Source organism: Nerophis lumbriciformis, linkage group LG25, assembly GCF_033978685.3.
Source record: "Nerophis lumbriciformis linkage group LG25, RoL_Nlum_v2.1, whole genome shotgun sequence".
Classification (NCBI taxonomy): Eukaryota; Metazoa; Chordata; class Actinopteri; order Syngnathiformes; family Syngnathidae; genus Nerophis; species Nerophis lumbriciformis.
The window spans coordinates 32,031,803-32,054,404 of record NC_084572.2 but is presented as its reverse complement, the minus strand read 5'-3'; the positions used below and the strand labels follow the sequence as shown (position 1 = coordinate 32,054,404).

The 22,602-nt window shown below is 35.4% G+C and overlaps 1 protein-coding gene across 1 annotated transcript in view; it reads right to left on the bottom strand.

Moving 5' to 3' along the window:
• LOC133621828 (monocyte to macrophage differentiation factor 2-like) overlaps positions 1-17,951 on the bottom strand; it is a 40,369-nt gene extending 22,418 nt beyond the window's left edge. Inside the window, exons 1-3 of the mRNA XM_061984216.1 lie at positions 17,843-17,951; positions 2,686-2,767; positions 2,373-2,533 (exon numbers count right to left, since the gene is read on the bottom strand). Coding sequence (XP_061840200.1) covers positions 2,373-2,533; positions 2,686-2,767; positions 17,843-17,856 — 257 coding nt within the window. The 5' untranslated portion in view covers positions 17,857-17,951. The remainder of the gene's footprint in view (positions 1-2,372; positions 2,534-2,685; positions 2,768-17,842) is intronic.
• Between the last annotated feature and the right edge of the window lie 4,651 nt (positions 17,952-22,602).

Sequence of the window (22,602 nt, the reverse complement as noted above, 5' to 3'; positions counted from 1 at the left end):
CTATGGACTGGACTCTCACTATTATGTTAGATCCACTATGGACTGGACTCTCACTATTATGTTGGATCCACTATGGACTGGACTCTCACTATTAGGTTAGATCCACTATGGACTGGACTCTCACTATTATGTTAGATCCACTATGGACTGGACTCTCACACTATTATGTTAGATCCACTATGGACTGGACTCTCACTATTATGTTAGACCCACTATGGACTGGACTCTCACTATTATGTTGGATCCACTATGGACTGGACTCTCACTATTATGTTAGATCCACTATGGACTGGACTCTCACAATATTATGCTAGATCCACTCAACGTCCATTGCACCGGTCCTCTCCAAGGTTTCTCATTGGGCTGAGTTTTTCCTTGGCCTGATGTGGGATCTGAGCCGAGGATGTCGTTGTGGCTTGTGCAGCCCTTTGAGACACTTGTGATTTAGGGCTATATAAGTAAGCATTGATTGATTGACTGACTGATATCCTGGAGCATTCAAAGTTCCTTTCACTGGAACTAAGGGGCCAAGCCCAACTCCTGAAAAACAACCCCACACCATAATTCCTCCTCCACCAAATTTCACACTCGGCGCAATGCAGTCCGAAATGTAGCGTTCTCCTGGCAACCTCCAAACCCAGACTGGTCCATCAGATTGCCAGATGGAAAAGAGTGATTCATCAGTCCAGAGAAGGCGTCTCCACTGCTCTAGAGTCCAGTGGCGACGTACTTTACACCACTGCATCCCACACTTTGCATTGGACTTGGCAATGTATGCCTTAGATGCAGCTGCTCGGCCATGGAAACCCGTTCCATGAAGCTCTCTGCGTACCGTACGTGGGCTAATTGGAAAGTCACATGAAGTTTGGCGCTCTGTAGCAACTGACTGTGCACAAAGTCTTTGCACTATGTGTCAGAATAATTGTATCAAAGTTATCACAAAACCTTGTGTTTCAATGAGTTCCCGGCGAGAAGACAAAAGCTGTCTCTGATCCTACCAAGAAGAAGGCTTGTAAAACTCCACTGTGTAGGATGGGAAGCAGCATAAAGGTGTTCTGTTTCTTTGATGTATTGTAATCCACAGAAACATTTGGTCTTGACCCGAGAACTACAAAGCAGAGAGGAAGCAGGACCAGACTCCCCTCCAGGCACCGTTTCTTTGTACTGTTTTACGACCTTTTCTTTGAACTGTTTTAATCAAGGGCAGCACGGTGGAAGAGGGGTTAGTGCGTCTGCCTCACAATACGAAGGTCCTGAGCAGTCCTGGGTTCAATCACGGGCTCGGGATCTTTCTGTGTGGAGTTTGCATGTTCTCCCCGTGACTGCGTGGGCTTCCTCCCACCTCCAAAAACATGCATCTGGGGATAGGTTGATTGGCAACACTAAATTGGCCCTAGTGTGTGAATGTTGTCTGTCTATCTGTGTTGAGGTGGCGACTTGTCCAGGGTGTACCCCGCCTTCCGCCCGATTGTAGCTGAAATAGGCTCCAGCGCCCCCCGCGACCCCGAAGGGATTAAAAGGTAGAAAATGGATGGATGGATGGATGTTTTAATCAAAGGTGATGGCTGTTTACGACCCTCGTCCCTTAGAAACAGCTGTAGCCATGTAATCAGGGAGAGTCCAAATAAAAGAGGAGGCGTACAATCTTTCGTCAGAGCGTGTTGGAACACTGTACAAGGGTACAGATGTACGCGCTCTCCTCGATTGAGCCAAATTTAATTCTGTCTCTGTTTAACTCCTTGCTTCTTGTCTTGTTTAATAGATGTCATCAGTGTTTGAACCTGGCTGACTTGCTGTTGTTCCCAAACTTTTCCCTTTTCTTATGATAAAGTTGACTTTGGAATATTTAGGAGCGAGGAAATTTCACGACTGGATTTGTTGCACAGTTCCACGCTGGAAATCACTGAAAGCGGCCCATTCTTTCACAAATATTTGTAGACAGTCTCCATGCCTAAGTGTTTGATTTTATACACCGGTCCTAGTGATTAGGACACCTGATTCTCCTCCTTTGGATGGGTGGCCAAATACTTTTGGCAATATAGTGTATGTAGAAAGGGTGATCGGCCGACTCATACCAAAGACTATAAAAATGGGACCCATTACCTCCCTGCTTGGCACTCAGCATCAAGGGTTGGAATTGGGGGTTAAATCACCAAAATGATTCCCGGGCGCGGCCACCGCTGCTGCCCACTGCTCCCCTCACCTCCCAGGGGGTGATCAAGGGTGAAGGGTCAAATGCAGAGAATAATTTCGCCACACCTAGTGTGTGTGTGACAATCATTGGTACTTTAACTTTTTTAACTTTAAAGAGGTAGCCATTTTTCGGAGGTCTTAAGAAGGCAAGAAATACAAGAATGTGTGTGTGTGTGTACCGTAGGTGGCTCTTCTTCCAGGCCACAGTGTGAAAGAGGGTGGAGATGGTGAAGAGCGAGCTGAGGCCCGCCCCATACACCCAGGCAGACACACGCTCCCATTGGTCCTCGGACCGGAAGTGCAGCAGGGAGCTGCCCAGCAGGCTGGGAATTATCCACAACTTTATGGAGACACAAAGACACAGTCATCAATACACTGCAAAAAGTCAGCTCGTGATTTAGGGCTATATGAGTAAACATTGATTGATTGATATATATATATATATATATATATATCTTTTTTTTTTTTTGTCCTGCATGTGTGTGTGTGTACCGCATGCGTGGCGCAGTTGGCTGCATGCTCATAGTCCGTGGGCTGGTATCTCTTGTTAGAAGGAACACGGTTGTTCATAAACCTGCAAACAAACAAACAAAACATTCATTTGACAGAAATGGCGCGGGTCCAAACGATGAAAAAAATGGCTGGCGTGCGTTATAAATAGCATGTATGGATCACGCCGCGTTATATCACCACGTCTGGAACATCTGCGTCGTCGAGGCGCCGCCTTCCCCACTGCACCCTGTTGCCTGGCAACCGCACATCACGCTTCGACGTGTTGCCGCCACGGAGCGCTGTTGCCTGGCAACAAGAGGAGGAGGAGGGGGAAGGGGACCGTTTGCCCCGCACGCAAAAACACGCAGGGTTTGCGGGGGAAACCCGGACAAGCGAGGCGGTGGCTCCCCGAGTGATGTCACTGTCGTCACGGCAACCACCCAGTTACGGGGAGTCTCACCAGAAGAAAACGCCTTCCATCTTCCGTTTCGGCTCCTCTGTGATTTAATTAAGGTGCCGCGAGGCGTACGTACATGAAAACATGGCAGACACACACACACACACACACACACACACACACACACACACACACACACACACACACACACACACACACACACACACACAAACACACACAAACACACATTTCATAAGAGACCTAGATTTAGCGACGCGTCCTCCTCCTCACACGCTCGCCCCCTCATGCGCGGTGGCGAGGAAAAGCTTGTTGTGTTTTCCTTCCACTCAATCATTTACACTACAATTAGCCTCACTTTGTCTTTTGCGGGCCTCGGCTTGAGAAAAAGGTCGTCCTGAGACTGGTTGTTGAAAGTGGTCCGCGGGACGAGTCCATTTGTGCCTCTTTAAAAGGTCCAGTCGACACTAATGCGCCATAAAGGACTGATTATTGAGCGTGTTGTGGCAAAATTCATATTTTAGTCATCTCTTGTCGAACAATCTAGTCTAAGTGAAAGTCCTCGTGTGATTTATGTTGTTATTGCTTGTCTTCACTGCATTCTGTGTACAAAAGATGCGAAAACTAAGTGGCGTCGTTGCCGCTTTAGAAGTTTCCACTCGTCCAAGAAGACTTGGAAAAATATTTTGTCCGTTTGACTGATCTGATTTGAAAAATGAGTCGCACAATTCTAAACATACAGTGTTTGTTTTGCTTCTAAAGGACAGAAGATGTTATTAAACAAGACAAGAAGCAAGGAATTAAACAGAGAGAGAATTAAATTTGGCTCAATGAGGAGAAACGCGTACACCTGTACCCTTGTACAGTGTTCCACGCTCTGATGAAAGATTGTACGCCTCCTCTTTTATTTGGACTTTCCCTGATTACATGGCAACAGCTGTTTCTAAGGGACGGGGGTCGTAAACAGCCATCGCCTTTGATTACAAACAGTTGAAAGGAAAAGTCATAAAACAGTTCACAGAAAAGGTCGCCTGGAGGAGAGTCTGGTCCTGCTTCCACAAAATCTTTCTGTGTATTACGATACATCAAAGAAACAGAACACCTTCATGTTGCTTCCCATCCTACACAGGGGAGTTTTACAAGTCTTCTTCTTGGTAGGATCAAAGACAGCTTTTGTCTTCTCGCCGGGCGAGCTGAACTCAATGTAACACAAAGTTTTGTGATAACTTAGATACAATTATTCTAACAAAAAGTATTGGGACAGCCACAGGAAGTGAAAAGTAAAGAAATTAAGTGGTGGCGTTGCCGCACTAAAAGTTTCCACTCGGCAAAGAAGACATGGAAACATATTTTGTCCATTTGATTGATCAGATTTGAAAAATTAGTTGCACAATTCTAAACATACAGTGTTTGTTTTGCTTCTAAAGGACAAAAGTATTGGGACAGCGACAGGAAGTGAAAAGTAGGTCAAATGAGTAAGGCTGTTGCCGCTCTAAAAGTTTCCACTCGTCCAAGAAAACTTGGAAACATAGTTTGTCCATTTGATTAATCCGTTAAGTGCACAATTGTAAACATATTTTATTTGTTTTGCATCTCATAGACAAAAGTATTGGGACAGCTACAGGAAGTAAAAAGTAGAAACAAATTATTGGGGCTGTTGCCGCGCTTAAAGTTTCCACCCGTCCAAGAAAACTTCGAAACATAGTTTGTCCATTTGATTAATCCGTTCAGTGCACAATTCTAAAAATATTTTAATTGTTTTGCGTCTCATAGACAAAAGTATTGGGACAGCTACAGGAAGTAAAAAGTAGAAGAAATGAGTGGAACTGTTGCCGCTCTAAAAGTTTCCACTAGTCCAAGAAAACTTCGAAACATAGTTTGTCCATTTGATTAATCTGTTAAGTGCACAATTCTAAACATATTTTATTTGTTTTGCGTCTCACAGACAAAAGTATTGGGACAGCTACAGGAAGTAAAAAGTAGAAAAAATGAGTGGAACTGTTGCCGCTCTAAAACTTTTCCCTTGCTAAGAAGACTTCAAAACATAGTTTGTCCATTTGATTAATCCGTTCAGTGCACAATTCTAAAAATATTTTATTTGTTTTGCGTCTCACAGACAAAAGTATTGGGACAGCTACAGGAAGTAAAAAGTAGGAAAAATGAGTGGAACTGTTGCCGCGCTAAAACTTTTCCCTTGTCTAAGAAGACTTCGAAACATAGTTTGTCCATTTGATTAATCCGTTCAGTACACAATTCTAAAAATATTTTAATTGTTTTGCGTCTCATAGACAAAAATATTGGGACAGCTACAGGAAGTAAAAAGTAGAAGAAATAAGTGGAACTGTTGCCGCTCTAAAAGTTTCCACTAGTCCAAGAAAACTTCGAAACATAGTTTGTCCATTTGATTAATCCGTTAAGTGCACAATTCTAAACATATTTTATTTGTTTTGCGTCTCACAGACAAAAGTATTGGGACAGCTACAGGAAGTAAAAAGTTGAAAAAATTAGTGGAACTGTTGCCGCGCTAAAATTTTCCACTCGTCCAAGAAAACTTCGAAACATAGTTTGTCCAATTGATTAATCTGTTAAGTGCACAATTCTAAACATATTTTAATTGTTTTGCGTCTCATAGACAAAAGTATTGGGACAGCTACAGGAAGTAAAAAGTAGAAAAAAATGATTGGGGCTGTTGCCGCTCTACAAGTTTCTACTCGTCCAAGAAAACTTCGAAACATAGTTTGTCCATTTTATTAATCTGTTAAGTGCACAATTCTAAACATATTTTATTTGTTTTGTGTCTATTGGACAAAAGTATTGGGACAGCTACAGGAAGTAAAAAGTTGAAAAAATTAGTGGAACTGTTGCCGCACTAAAATTTTCCACTCGTTCAAGAAAACGTCGAATTATAGTTTGTCCATTTGATTAATCTGTTAAGTGCACAATTCTAAACATATTTTAATTGTTTTGCGTCTCATAGACAAAAGTATTGGGACAGCTACAGGAAGTAAAAAGTAGGTAAAATGATTGGGGCTGTTGCCGCTCTAAAAGTTTCCACTCGTTCAAGAAAACTTGGAAACATAGTTTGTCCATTTTATTAATCTGTTAAGTGCACAATTCTAAACATATTTTATTTGTTTTGCGTCTATTGGACAAAAGTATTGGGACAGCTACAGGAAGTAAAAAGTAGAAAAAATGAGTGGAACTGTTGCCGCTCTAAAACTTTTCCCTTGCTAAGAAGACTTCAAAACATAGTTTGTCCATTTGATTAATCCGTTCAGTGCACAATTCTAAAAATATTTTAATTGTTTTGCGTCTCATAGACAAAAGTATTGGGACAGCTACAGGAAGTAAAAAGTTGATTAAATTAGTGGAACTGTTGCCGCGCTAAAATTTTCCACTCGTCCAAGAAAACTTCGAAACATAGTTTGTCCATTTGATTAATCTGTTAAGTGCACAATTCTAAAAATATTTTAATTGTTTTGCGTTTTATAGACAAAAGTATTGGGACAGCTACAGGAAGTAAAAAGTAGAAGAAATGATTGGGGCTGTTGCCACTCTAAAAGTTTCCACTCGTCCAAGAAAACTTCGAAACATAGTTTGTCCATTTGATTAATCTGTTAAGTGCACAATTCTAAACATATTTTATTTGTTTTGCTTCTCATGGACAAAAGTATTGGGACAGCTACAGGAAGTAAAAAGTACAAAAAATGAGTGGAGCTGTTGCCGCTCTAAAATGTTTCCCTCGTCTAAAAAGACTTTGAAACTTATTTTGTCCATTTGAAACTTATTTTGTCCATTTGATTGAACTGATTTGAAAAATCAATTGCACATTTTTTAAAATACAGCATTTGTTTGACTTCTAATGGACAAAAGTGTTGGGACAGCTACAGGAAGTAAAAAGTAGAAAAAATGAGCGGAGCCGTTGCCGCACTAAAAGATTTCCCTTTAAAACATATCTTGTCCATTTGATTAATCGGAATAGAAAAATTGCATATTTAAAAAATTACAGTGTTTGTTTTGCTTCTCATGGACAAAAGTATTGGGACAGCTACAGGAAGTAAAAAGTAGAAAAAATGAGTGGAGCTGTTGCCGCTCTAAAATGCTTCCCTCGTCTAAGAATACTTTAAAACATATTTTGTCCATTTGATTAATCTGATTAGAAAAATTGCATATTTAAAAAAATACAGTGTTTGTTTTGCTTCCCATGGACAAAAGTATTGGGACAGCTACAGGAAGTAAAAAGTAGAAAAATGAGTGGAGCCGTTGCCGCTCTAAAATGTTTCCCTCGTCTAAAAAGACTTTGAAACGTATTTTGTCCATTTGATTGATCTGGTTTGAAAAATCAATTGCACATTTTTAAAAAGACAGCATTTGTTTGACTTCTAATGGACAAAAGTGTTGGGACAGCTACAGGAAGTAAAAAGTAGAAAAAATGAGTGGGGCCGTTGCCGCTCTAAAATGTTTCCCTCATCTAAGAATACTTTAAAACATATTTTGTCTATTTGATTAATCTGATTAAAAAAATTGCATATTTAAAAAAATACAATGTTTGTTTTGCTTCTAATGGACAAAAGTATTGGGACAGCTACAGGAAGTGAAAAGTAAAAAAAAAATAGTGGAGCTGTTGCCACGCTAAAAGTTTTTAAACATATTTTGTCCATATGATTAATCTGATTTGATAAATTAAGTGCACAATACTAAACATATTTTATTTGTTTTGCTTCTCATGGACAAAAGTATTGGGACAGCTACAGGAAGTAAAAAGTAGAAAAAATGAGTGGAGCCGTTGCCGCTCTAAAATGTTTCCCTCGTCTAAGAAGACTTTAAAACATATTTTGTCCATTTGATTAATCTGATTGGAAAAATTGCATATTTAAAAAAAATACAATGTTTGTTTTGATTCTCATGGACAAAAGTATTGGGACAGCTACAGGAAGTAAAAAGTAGAAAAAATGAGTGGAGCTGTTGCCGCTCTAAAATGTTTCCCTCGTCTAAAAAGACTTTAAAACTTATTTTGTCCATTTGATTGATCTGATTTGAAAAATCAATTGCACATTTTTAAAAAGACAGCATTTGTTTGACTTCTAATGGACAAAAGTATTGGGACAGCTACAGGAAGTAAAAAGTAGAAAAAATGAGCGGAGCCGTTGCCGCACTAAAAGATTTCCCTTTAAAACATATTTTGTCCATTTGATTAATCGGAATAGAAAAATTGCATATTTAAAAAATTACAGTGTTTGTTTTGCTTCTCATGGACAAAAGTATTGGGACAGCTACAGGAAGTAAAAAGTAGAAAAAATTTGTGGAACTGTTGCCGCTCTAAAATGTTTCCCTCGTCTAAAAAGACTTTGAAACTTATTTTGTCCATTTGATTGATCTGGTTTGAAAAATCAATTGCACATTTTTAAAAAGACAGCATTTGTTTGACTTCTAATGGACAAAAGTGTTGGGACAGCTACAGGAAGTAAAAAGTAGAAAAAATGAGCGGAGCCGTTGCCGCTCTAAAATGTTTCCCTCGTCTAAAAAGACTTTGAAACTTATTTTGTCCATTTGAAACTTATTTTGTCCATTTGATTGATCTGATTTGAAAAATCAATTGCACATTTTTAAAAATACAGCATTTGTTTGACTTCTAATGGACAAAAGTGTTGGGACAGCTACAGGAAGTAAAAAGTAGAAAAAATGAGCGGAGCCGTTGCCGCTCTAAAAGATTTCCCTTTAAAACATATTTTGTCCATTTGATTAATCTGAATAGAAAAATTGCATATTTAAAAAAATACAGTGTTTGTTTTGCTTCTCATGGACAAAAGTATTGGGACAGCTACAGGAAGTAAAAAGTAGAAAAAATGAGTGGAGCTGTTGCCGCTCTAAAATGCTTCCCTCGTCTAAAAAGACTTTGAAACGTATTTTGTCCATTTGATTGATCTGGTTTGAAAAATCAATTGCACATTTTTAAAAAGACAGCATTTGTTTGACTTCTAATGGACAAAAGTGTTGGGACAGCTACAGGAAGTAAAAAGTAGAAAAAATGAGTGGAGCTGTTGCCGCTCTAAAATGTTTCCCTCGTCTAAGAATACTTTAAAACATATTTTGTCCATTTGATTAATCTGATTTAAAAAATTGCATATTTAAAAAAATACAATGTTTGTTTTGCTTCTAATGGACAAAAGTATTGGGACAGCTACAGGAAGTGAAAAGTAAAAAAAAAATAGTGGAGCTGTTGCCACGCTAAAAGTTTTTAAACATATTTTGTCCATATGATTAATCTGATTTGATAAATTAAGTGCACAATACTAAACATATTTTATTTGTTTTGCTTCTTATGAACAAAAGTGTTGGGACAGCTACAGGAAGTAAAAAGTAGAAAAAATGAGCGAAGCCGTTGCCGCGCTAAAATGTTTCCCTCGTCTAAGAAGACTTTAAAACTTATTTTGTCCATTTGATTGATCTGATTTGAAAAATCAATTGCACATTTTTAAAAATACAGCATTTGTTTGACTTCTAATGGACAAAAGTGTTGGGACAGCTACAGGAAGTAAAAAGTAGAAAAAATGAGCGGAGCCGTTGCCGCTCAAAAAGATTTCCCTTTAAAACATATTTTGTCCATTTGATTAATCTGAATAGAAAAATTGCATATTTAAAAAAATACAGTGTTTGTTTTGCTTCTCATGGACAAAAGTATTGGGACAGCTACAGGAAGTAAAAAGTAGAAAAAATGTGTGGAACTGTTGCCGCTCTAAAATGTTTCCCTCGTCTAAGAATACTTTAAAACATATTTTGTCCATTTGATTAATCTGAATAGAAAAATTGCATATTTAAAAAAATACAGTGTTTGTTTTGATTCTCATGGACAAAAGTATTGGGACAGCTACAGGAAGTAAAAAGTAGAAAAAATTAGTGGAGCCGTTGCCGCCCTAAAATGTTTCCCTCGTCTAAAAAGACTTTGAAACTTATTTTGTCCATTTGAAACTTATTTTGTCCTTTTGATTGATCTGATTTGAATAATCAATTGCACATTTTTTAAAATACAGCATTTGTTTGACTTCTAATGGACAAAAGTATTGGGACAGCTACAGGAAGTAAAAAGTAGAAAAAAATGAGTAGAACCGTTGCCGCTCTAAAATACTTCCCTCGTCTAAGAATACTTTAAAACATATTTTGTCCATTTGATTAATCTGATTAGAAAAATTGCATATTTAAAAAAAATACAGTGTTTGTTTTGCTTCTAATGGACAAAAGTATTGGGACAGCTACAGGAAGTGAAAAGTAAAAAAAATAGTGGAGCTGTTGCCACGCTAAAAGTTTTCCCATTAAAACATATTTTGTCCATTTGATTAATCTGAATAGAAAAATTGCATATTTAAAAAAATACAGTGTTTGTTTTGCTTCTCATGGACAAAAGTATTGGGACAGCTACAGGAAGTAAAAAGTAGAAAAAATGAGTGAAGCTGTTGCCGCTCTAAAATGTTTCCCTCGTCTAAAAAGACTTTGAAACTTATTTTGTCCATTTGAAACTTATTTTGTCCATTTGATTGATCTGATTTGAAAAATCAATTGCACATTTTTTAAAATACAGCATTTGTTTGACTTCTAATGGACAAAAGTATTGGGACAGCTACAGGAAGTAAAAAGTAGAAAAAAATGAGTAGAACCGTTGCCGCTCTAAAATACTTCCCTCGTCTAAGAATACTTTAAAACATATTTTGTCCATTTGATTAATCTGATTAGAAAAATTGCATATTTAAAAAAATACAGTGTTTGTTTTGATTCTCATGGACAAAAGTATTGGGACAGCTACAGGAAGTAAAAAGTAGAAAAAATGAGCGAAGCCGTTGCCGCTCTAAAATGTTTCCCTCGTCTAAGAAGACTTTAAAACTTATTTTGTCCATTTGATTGATCTGATTTGAAAAATCAATTGCACATTTTTAAAAAGACAGCATTTGTTTGACTTCTAATGGACAAAAGTGTTGGGACAGCTACAGGAAGTAAAAAGTAGAAAAAATGAGCGGAGCCGTTGCCGCGCTAAAAGATTTCCCTTTAAAACATATTTTGTCCATTTGATTAATCTGAATATAAAAATTGCATATTTAAAAAAAATACAGTGTTTGTTTTGCTTCTAATGGACAAAAGTATTGGGACAGCTACAGGAAGTCAAAAAGTAGAAAAAATGAGTGGAGCTGTTGCCGCTCTAAAATGCTTCCCTCGTCTAAGAATACTTTAAAACATATTTTTGTCCATTTGATTAATCTGATTAGAAAAATTGCATATTTAAAAAAATACAATATTTGTTTTGCTTCTAATGGACAAAAGTATTGGGACAGCTACAGGAAGTGAAAAGTAAAAAAAATAGTGGAGCTGTTGCCACACTAAAAGTTTTTAAACATATTTTGTCCATATGATTAATCTGATTTGATAAATTAAGTGCACATTACTAAACATATTTTATTTGTTTTGCTTCTTATGAACAAAAGTGTTGGGACAGCTACACGAAGTAAAAAGTAGAAAAAATTAGCGAAGCCGTTGCCGCTCTAAAATGTTTCCCTCGTCTAAAAAGACTTTGAAACTTATTTTGTCCATTTGAAACTTATTTTGTCCATTTGATTGAACTGATTTGAAAAATCAATTGCACATTTTTTAAAATACAGCATTTGTTTGACTTCTAATGGACAAAAGTATTGGGACAGCTACAGGAAGTGAAAAGTAGAAAAAATGAGCGGAGCCGTTGCCGCTCTAAAATGTTTCCCTCGTCTAAAAAGACTTTGAAACTTATTTTGTCCATTTGAAACTTATTTTGTCCATTTGATTCATCTGGTTTGAAAAATCAATTGCACATTTTTAAAAAGACAGCATTTGTTTGACTTCTAATGGACAAAAGTATTGGGACAGCTACAGGAAGTAAAAAGTAGAAAAAATGAGCGGAGCCGTTGCCGCTCTAAAAGATTTCCCTTTAAAACATATTTTGTCCATTTGATTAATCTGAATAGAAAAATTGCATATTTAAAAAAATACAGTGTTTGTTTTGCTTCTCATGGACAAAAGTATTGGGACAGCTACAGGAAGTAAAAAGTAGAAAAAATGAGTGGAGCTGTTGCCGCTCTAAAAAGACTTTGAAACTTATTTTGTCCATTTGAAACTTATTTTGTCCATTTGATTGATCTAATTTGAAAAATCAATTGCACATTTTTTGAAAATACAGCATTTGTTTGACTTCTAATGGACAAAAGTTTTGGGACAGCAATAGGAAGAAAAAAGTAGAAAAAATGAGCGGAGCCGTTGCCGCTCTAAAATGTTTCCCTCGTCCAAGAATACTTTAAAACTTATTTTGTCCTTTTTATTGATCTGATTTGAAAAATGAATTCCACAATTCTAAACATACAGTATCTGTTTTGCTTCTCATGAACAAAAGTATTGGGACATCTACAGGAAGTAAAAAGTAGAAAAATTAGCGGAGCCGTTGCCGCGCTAAAATATTTCCCTCGTCTAAGAAGACTTTAAAACATATTTTGTACATTTGATTAATTGTACATTTAAAAAAATACAGTATTTGTTTTGCTTCTCATGGACAAAAGTATTGGGACGGCAACAGGAAGTGAAAAGAAAATGAGTGAAGCTGTTCCCGCCCTAAGAAGACTTTGAAACATATTTCGTACATTTTGATGAGTGAGGTCGCGTAAATTTAAGCGTACAATCGTCCGACATATCTCGCCAAGCTTTTGATTGACCCACTGACTGACGAAGAGCCGTGTCTGCAGACTCAGTGTCAGTTTGTGTGGATGAAAACAAACGAGTGTATCACAGTAATGATTCATGTGGATCATATTGTGTGGCTCTTACAGCTATTAATACAAAGTGACCCAGCACAGAAACACGCCACGCTGTCCCAAAAACTAGAAGAAAAAAAAAAGAAGAAAGCCTGGAAGCATCACTGAGTGCATCGCTGAGTGACTCTCTCCCTGCCAGGCCCAGCAGGCTTTGGCGGCCTCGTTAACGACTCTATCAAGATGGCTGATAATTAGCCGGCCACAGGCCAGTGGACAGGAGACACGCACAACACAACACAACACAACACAACACAACACAACATGCATTGTGATGGCTGGACCATCACTTAGGGGCGAAAAAGTCATTTTTCATCCTCCATGTGGATGCACTCACAGGACACTGCATTAGGTACACCTAACCCATCCTTGCAGAGACAATGAGGATCACTTTTCATTGACATTGTCAGAGAGGTGTTTACAAATGTATGTCCTTGACATTTTACGCAAAATGATTGTCGTTTTAGACTGGCAAAAAAAATGTAAACTAAGGAAAAAATGAATAACCTCAAAAAGAAAAAGAAATAACTAATATGTATTATCTTAAAAAAATGTTTTACAATTATCCATTATTGTTCTTTTTCTGAATTAATTTTATACATTTTGTTATTTAATGTATAGGTTTTTTGAGGCGCTGGTCTAATTAATAAACATGAAACATTAATGAAGGTTTTTAATATTTTGGTGATTATATATCAAGCAAAGTAATAGTTGTTTTGAACTAAATATTCTATTAGGATTTTTTAAATAAAGAAGAAAATATGTATTTTCTAGCAAATACCAAAAAAATAAATTGGGTGTAATTATCAATACATTTTCTGTATTTTATATAAGTATTTTGAGGCAACAATCTAATGAACCCAGTGATAATAATTATATTAAACATTGTTTCCAATTTTTTTTCATTAGGTTACATAATACAGGCCAACTATCATAAAATATTATATTGTTTTTAAAATTAAAGAAGGAAAATACAGACTTTACGGTAATAAACAAACATAAAAAATGTTGTCTAATTATTACTATATTTATTCCATTTATTTGTTATATTTTTTTTAGGTCTAGTAATGTAATAAACCACGCAGTCTATTTAATAATACACCCAATACTAAAGATAATAATAACAATAATAAAAAAGGAAGGTAGCAGAGACATGGCGCAGACGACCCAGAAGAACAACAAAGGACTGGACAGAATTGCATAATAATGATAATAATAACATTAATAATCATTTTGTTTCCAATATGTTGGTGACCATATTAGGCTACATTCCACAGGCAAATGATTAGTTGTTCAAAACATATTGTTTTTAAAAGATAAAGAGAAAAATACATCATTGATGACAAATACAAAGAACAAAAATATTGGGCTTCATTCTGTGAGTTATGTTTATCTACTAAACCATAAGGTTTATTGATTAATAAACTTATGATGAAATGTTGGTTCCAATATTTTGGTGACCATATTGAGCAGGCCAAATATTATAAAATATTCTATTGTTTTTAGAAAAAAAAGAATCACATTTTATGGCAATAAACCAAAAATGGATCTCATTATTATTTTGATATTTATTACATTTATTTGTTATATTTTTTTTTATTTGTATATATATTTTTAGGTGTAGTAATCTAATAAACCATGCAGTTTATTTAATAATACACTCAATGATAATATTAATGATAATAATAATAATTATAAATAGTTGGTTTCCAATATGTTGGTAACCACATTAGGCTACATAACACAGGTCAAATAAAATAATCTTTTTTTGTTGTTGTTTTTTTTAAATAAATACATAATACATATTTAATGTAAATAAACAAAAATAAAATGGGTCTTATTATTATCATATTTATTCCATTTTTTTTTTTTTTTAAATAATTTTTTTTAGGTCAAACAATCTAATACACTATGCAGTTAAAAATAAATAAATACACCCAATGATAATATTAATAATAATAATACACATTTGGTTTCCAATGTGTTGGTGACCACATTAGATTATATAACACAGGCAAATTCATATAAGATGTTCTGTTGTTTTTAGAAATAAAGAAAGAAAAGTACATATTTTATGGCAATAAAAATAAGAAAAAAAGAGTGTAATTGTTATATTTATTCAATTTATTTGTTGAAAAATGTATCTATAATTTTTTTAGGTCAAGTATTCTAATAAACTACGCAGTTTATTTAATAATACACCAATTCCCATCCATCCATTTTCTACCGCTTATTCCCTTCGGGGTCGCGGGGGGCGCTTGAGCCTATCTCAGCTACAATCGGGCGGAAGGCGGTGTACACCCTGGACATGTCGCCACCTCATCGCAGGGCTACACCAATTCTAACAACATTATTAATTATTTGGTTTCCAATGTGTTTGTGACCACAATAGGCTACATAACACAGGAAAAATATTATAACATATATTGTTTCTAAACAATAAAGAAAGAAAAATGCATATTTTATGGCAATAAACAACAAAAAGGGTGTGATTAGTAAAATTGTTATTCCATTTAATTTCTACAATTGTTTTTATATATTTTTTTAGGTTTATTATTCCAATAACGCATGGAGTTTATTTAATAATACACTTAATAATAATAAACATTTGGTTTCCAATATGTTGGTGACCATAGGCTACACAACACAGGTATAATAGTTGTTTAAAACAAAACATTCCATTTTTGTTTTGTTTTTTAAATAGACAGAAAAAAATATTATTTAACACAAACACAAAGATGGGGGGCCAAAATGTATGTGTGTATGAATGATATATACATATTTAGCTGTAAAAAAAAAACTGCTGTACAGTATGTGTATTTGGGTCCTTTTTAAAAAAAAAACACTAATACCAAAAGTCACAATGTCCGATAGAGTTCTAAAAACAGACCACCTAAAAAAAAACGGAATGGAATTTTACAGTTTTTTTTACTGAATGGGACACCCAAAATGTACATTAAAATAAAGAAAGTGGGACTTACAATATTAACTATGAACAATAAAAGACTGAATATTAACAACAATATTAACTATGAACAATAAAAGACTGAATATTAACAACATATGAAAATATTTTACTTCTCACACCAGCTCCTCCATACACAATAAAGCAAGACACAACAAAAATGTAAAAAAACAGCAAAATATGAATGCAAAAGGTAATAAACACCTACAATATGATATATATATTATCACTTTTTTGCAGACATTTGTTGTAAAAATTTGCTTCTTTGTGTTTTGCGTTATGAAAAGCTAATATACCATGCAGTTAATTAATAAAGTATTTTTTAAGACCATATTGAGTGTGATGAGAGCAAAAATTGAATAAATAGTATCATAACAGTAAGATACGGAGCAGTTGTACACATTTTTCAACACTTAACGTGTTGGCAGGTAGAGTTTTTGCATAATAAAATGTACATCGGTACATAGAAATGTCATTTATGTGAGATACCCAAACGTAACCTACTCAGTGGCCTAGTGGTTAGAGTGTCCATCCTGAGATGGTTGTGAGTTCAAACCCCGGCCGAGTCATACCAAAGACTATAAAAATGGGACCCATTACCTCCCTGCTTGGCACTCAGCATTAAGGGTTGGAATTGGGGGTTAAATCACCAAAAATTATTCCCGGGCGCGGCCACCTGCTGCTGCCCACTGCTCCCCTCACCTCCCAGGGGGTGATCAAGGGTGATGGGTCAAATGCAGAGAATAATTTCGCCACACCTAGTGTGTGTGTACTTTACTTTAACTTTTTATTGAATAAATGCATGCAAATGGAAAGTCATTCATTTTAATATGAATCTAATACAGAGGCGTTTTCACTGAGGGCCACATCGCAGTTATGTTTGGCCCCAGAGGGTCGCATCGAACAGTGAATACTATTATTACACTATTTTTTTTAATGCATTTTTTTTTTGTATATTTAAAAAAAACTAAAATGTAGAAAAAAATATGGTAAGTTGCAATAATTTCACCTCAAAATGTAGTGTGTATTACTGTAAATGGACAAACAGTACAGCTGTTTTTATTGTAAAACAAAGGCAGCTCAGTTGCCAGAATTGTACTGTAAAATTTACATTAGTTTTTTTACTATAAATAAAAAAAAATGCAATTTTACAGTAAAATTTTGGCACCTGAGCTGCCAGGTTTTTTTGTTTGTTTTTTTACTGCAAATCAACAAATGTATATTTTTCAGTGTATTACTGCAAATGCCAAAACGACACCACAGTTTATTATACTAACAAAGGTAAAAAAAAATGTCATTTAAAAAAAAAATGCTGTAAAAAACACAGTAAATTTCACAATTTTGCCATGAAATCTATTGCTACTTTTACATTGCACAATTTGATGGATAACTTGCTTTGAAATCATTATTATTAGTATTTATTTCTATTTAAAAAATGGTTTTGAATGATTGATAATATATTTTTGCACAATTAGACAATATTTAAGTTAACATAATTTGCGATGACATGGAGTACATTATTTGTTTCTCCCAAAATAGAAAGAAAGAATACATTTAGTAAGGAACGTTACGGTACTTTATTGATACATATTATTCCCAGGCTTTCGAGGGCCAAATAAAATGAAGTAGCGAGCCACATCTGGCCCCCGGGCCTTGAGTTTGACACCTGTGGTCTTATAAGTCCCCTTAAAAGCCTGACATTGGACAAACGAGCGATTATGACGAGTAAAAATGTGGTTAAAAGTGGAAGCAATGAGCACAAAACAAGTGTACAATATGTACTGATTAATAAAAAGGTGACGAAAAGACGCTCGTCAAGCAGATCGACAAAGATAATTACATCATCACATCATCACATCCCAGCATCCTCCATCACTGTGTGGTTGCTCGGCGACAACAGCAGCGAGGATGAAGAGGAAACCACAAACAAAAAAAGGATGAGAAAAGATGTCTTCTTACCTTCCAAGAGTCATTGACGGAGGCAGGAATCAACAGTTGACAGCACAGACACGACGGCGGCCGCCTTCAGTCCACTCCTGCCCGCTTCGGTTCTGATCCGTGATGCTGCTCTCCCAGGAGGAGGAGGAGGAGGGGGGAGGTGACATTTGGTGAGAGCAGGGGGGGAAGACTCCGGTGACGTCACAGGAACACGTGGTCGTCTCATCAGCACCCCCGACCGACTGAAGCAAGGCCGGAAGTGAGGGCGTGACGGTTCGTCTCTTAAGAGGTCCTGGATTGAGAGAGGGGCCGGGGGGTGGGGGGGTAATTTGGCTGAAGTCCAGCCGCCTACAGCGCCACATTATCGGCCAGGGAAGAAGCCACGTCGCCCCGGTTTAGTCGGTTCTTGGGTGCAGTTCTCAATGCCGCCGCTAGATGCCGCCAGAGGCCGCCACTACCTTTACATTGTCAACGCTCACAATAATGTTTATTTGTATGAATTGCACTGAGAGCTGTCTCTAATATCCCGACACAATAATACAAATATTGTTTTTTTAATTTTAAATTAAAGAAACAGTCATTAGTATCAGTCAACCGATAGGATGTAGATCATCTAATTTGTACAAATATTACTCGATTGGTGGGAGTTATTCTCAAATACTGTCCATAATATTTGGGGGGGGATTTGGTTGAACTCCAGCCGCCTACAGCGCCTCATTATCGGCGAGGGAAGAAGCCACGTCGCCCCCGGTTCAGTCGGTTCTTGGGGTGCAGTTCTAAATGCTACCGCTAGACGCCACCAGAGGCCACTACTACAGACAAGACGCCTTTACATTGTCAATAATGCTCACAATAATGTTTATTTTGATGCACTGCACTGAACTGTCTTTAATATCCCGACACAATAATACAAATATTTTATTATTATTTTTTTTTTAATTAAAGAAACAATCACTAGTATTAGTCATCCAAAAAGATGTAGATTAGGATAATCTAATTTGTACAAATAATACTCGATTGGTGGGAGTTATTCTCAAATATTGGCCATAATATTTTTTTTGGGGGGGCGGGATTTGGCTGAACTCCAGCCGCCTACAGCGCCTCATTATCGGTTCAGTCGGTTCTTGGGATGCAGTTCTAAATGCTACCGCTAGACGCCACTACTACAGACAAGACGCCTTTACATTGTCAATAATCCATCCATCCATTTTCTACCGCTTATTCCCTTTGGGGTCGCGGGGGGCGCTGGAGCCTATCTCAGCTACAATAATGCTCACAATAATGTTTATTTTGATGCACTGCACTGAACTGTCTTTAATATCCCGACACAATAATACAAATATTGTTTTTTTTATTTTAAATTAAAGAAACAATCACTAGTATCAGTCATCCGATAATCTAATTTGTACAAATAATACTCGATTGGTGGGAATTATTCTCAAATATTGGCCATAATATTTTTTTGGGTGGGTGGGGGGGATTTGGCTGAACTCCAGCCGCCTACAGCGCCTCATTATCGGCGAGGGAAGAAGCCACGTCGCCCCCGGTTTAGGCGGTTCTTGGGGTGCAGTTCTAAATGCCGCCGCTAGATGCCGTCAGAGGCCGCCACTGCAGACAAGACGGGCTGCCTTTACATTGTCAATAATGCTCACAATGTATATTTTTATGAACTGCACAGAGCTGCCATTGTTTTTTGTTTTTTTTCATTTTAAATTAAGGAAACAGTCACTAGTATCAGAATAATCTAAATTGTACAAATATTCCTCGATTGGTGGCAATTATTCTCAAATATTGGCCATAAAACATTCTGGTATCATATTTCCATGCTTCCCTAGTTTGTATTTTGCCATGCAACTAAAAAAATATGCAGCATTTTAACAATGGAGAAAAACAAACACAAAAACAAAAAGGTCAGAATAAAATCCATTAAAAGGATATACAATTTTGAATAGAACTACAAAAAAAATTAGGACCATATACAAACGCTTAAACTACTACCCATTAGAATAGGGAACCAGAAAAGTAAATTGAAAATATGAATCCAAATAAAAAAAAATAAAACAATACCAATAAACAGTAATAAAAAAATATCGAAAGAAAAAAAAAATATATATATTTTGTATTTATTATAAAAAAAATTTAAGTTAATCCAAATGCTGTTGTTTCCTTCAAACTCTTGACTTATTTTCTAGTCCAGTAGTCAGTTGGGTGGCATGCACGTGTAGAGTGGGCTAAATTTGAAATGTGTCTAAAAAATAAAAAATAAATCCCAAATGAACGGCTCTCGACTGGGAATCGTTTCTCATCGTTTGCCTAAAAAAAGGAATGATTGATACATTGGATGTAACGATAAGCATGCAGTAATGCTAAACTGCAGTAAAACTCCCGACAGTGTTACCTTTTTAAGTTTAATTCATCAAAAAATGTGATTCATAACCACACTTTGATCAACTCAAACCTTCTAGTGCTAGTTAACTTAACTGCTAACAAGAATACAAAAAAATAACAGTTATACCCCAATTTAACATTATATAAAGACCTGCATTTTTGTTTTGTATTCTAGTTACCTTAAATGCTAACTAGAATACAAAATACAAATGTTGTACCCCAATCTAAACTTGTATAAACACATGACTGTGTGAGCAACCATGATATTGAAGTGTGCACACTCAACCAACAAGCTGTGCTCTCCTAGAATATAAAATATGTAATGTGACACCAGGATGCCCACAACAGGAAGTGAAATGCACAACACCCATTTAGCCCTAAGATAAAAACAACATTTACAAATTAAAACTATAGAATAAATATATTTATACAGTCAAACTGTGTCATTACATCCCTAATTAATCAAAAGTACTAATAATACACTTAGATATACAAGACAAAATAGCAGGCCCGGCCCTAACCAATCTGGCGCCCTAGGCAAGATTTTAGGTGGCGCCCCACCACATCGGCAGTGAAGTGTATATACTCACAAGAAACCGAATAGCTTTGTCTTTGACCTTTTTTTTACTTAAAGAAAGCAAATTAACAATCAGAATAGTTAACAAGATAAAAAAAATATGAATAAATAAATGAATGCAAAAAATAAAAAATGAATATATGAAATACAATATTTTTTACATACATATTGCTTAATTTACATTAATGATGTGCACTTTAACAACTAGGCTTACAACTATACCTAATATATAAAGGGGTGGAAAAGTGACTATTACCTGCAGGGCAAACATTAGCTAACCAGAAGGCAATAACAATGTAAACAAAAACACCTGTTTAAAAGATCTAATACAAATGTCCCTGAGGAATGTAAGGTAATTACCTAACGTTACATTATTATTTTCCATAACAATTTAGCCCCCTCCACAATATTAACCCGACGTTAAAACAGAGCTGGCTATTTATTGATTAGCAATTGCCAAATCATGTAACATTAGCTTAATGCTAAAAAGCCAGGTTACTATCACATTCTGTAACAGACAAATAATTTCATGTAGGCTAACGTTACCTACCTGCTACCTCTTGTCTTTTTCTCGTTTCTCCTCCTCTTCTTTTCTCTTTTTTCTTCCCTGGGCACCTGACAGTTTTGGCCGTTTTGACATCTTGTGTTGATTTTTTGATGTGGTGACGTCCAAAAAGAGTCATGATACGGGAAGGGAGGGGGCGCAATGTTGTAACAAATAATATTTCCATTATATAGGCTTTACTTTGCATTTTAATTAATGTTGGATTATTTTTTGTATTTAGAAATAATAGTACCAACTTTTTTTTTTTTTTCTCCAACATTTGTGGCATTCACTACGCATTTTGTCAGGGTGCTGTTCTACATGGGAAAAAGTTTGGACACCGCTGAATAATAAATTCCTTACTCTCAGGTACCCACACAAATACAAAATGCATATAACAAAGTATCCTAAATAACACTAATAAATAGCCAATTAATAATCAATCTTTCCGATTGGTCTGTCCCCCGTTAAACTGTGCTAGCCTAAAATTTAACATCAATACAACTTGAAAAGGAGGAGCATAATAATGATTACATTTAATATAGAATACGTATATTTAATATAGGAGGAGTATAATCAGTATAATCACCTGTTTGTACTGCAAAAATCATAGTAACACATAGTTTCAGTTCAGGTTAAAACAGCTAAACTTTGGTAAAAAAAAAAAAAAAAAAAAAAAAAAAAATATATATATATATATATATATATATATATATATATATATATATATATATATATATATATAATTATTAATATATATAAATATTTTCGCACACATATGTATACATATATAAATATATATATATATATATATATATATACATATATATATATATATATATATATATATATATATATATATATATATACACCGTATTTTTCGGAGTATAAGTCGCAGTTTTTTTCATAGTTTGGCCGGGCTCCAGTGCGACTTATATATGTTTTTTTCCTTCTTTATTATGCATTTTCGGAAGGTGCGACTTATACTCCGGTGCGACTTATACTCCGAAAAATACGATGTGTATATATATATATATACATATATATATATATACACACATATATATATATATATATATATATATATATATATGTGTGCATATACATATGTACATATACATATATATATATATATATATATATATATATATATATATATATATATATATATATATATATATATATATATATATATATATATATGTGTGCATATACATATGTACATATACATATATATATATATATATATATATATATATATATATATATATA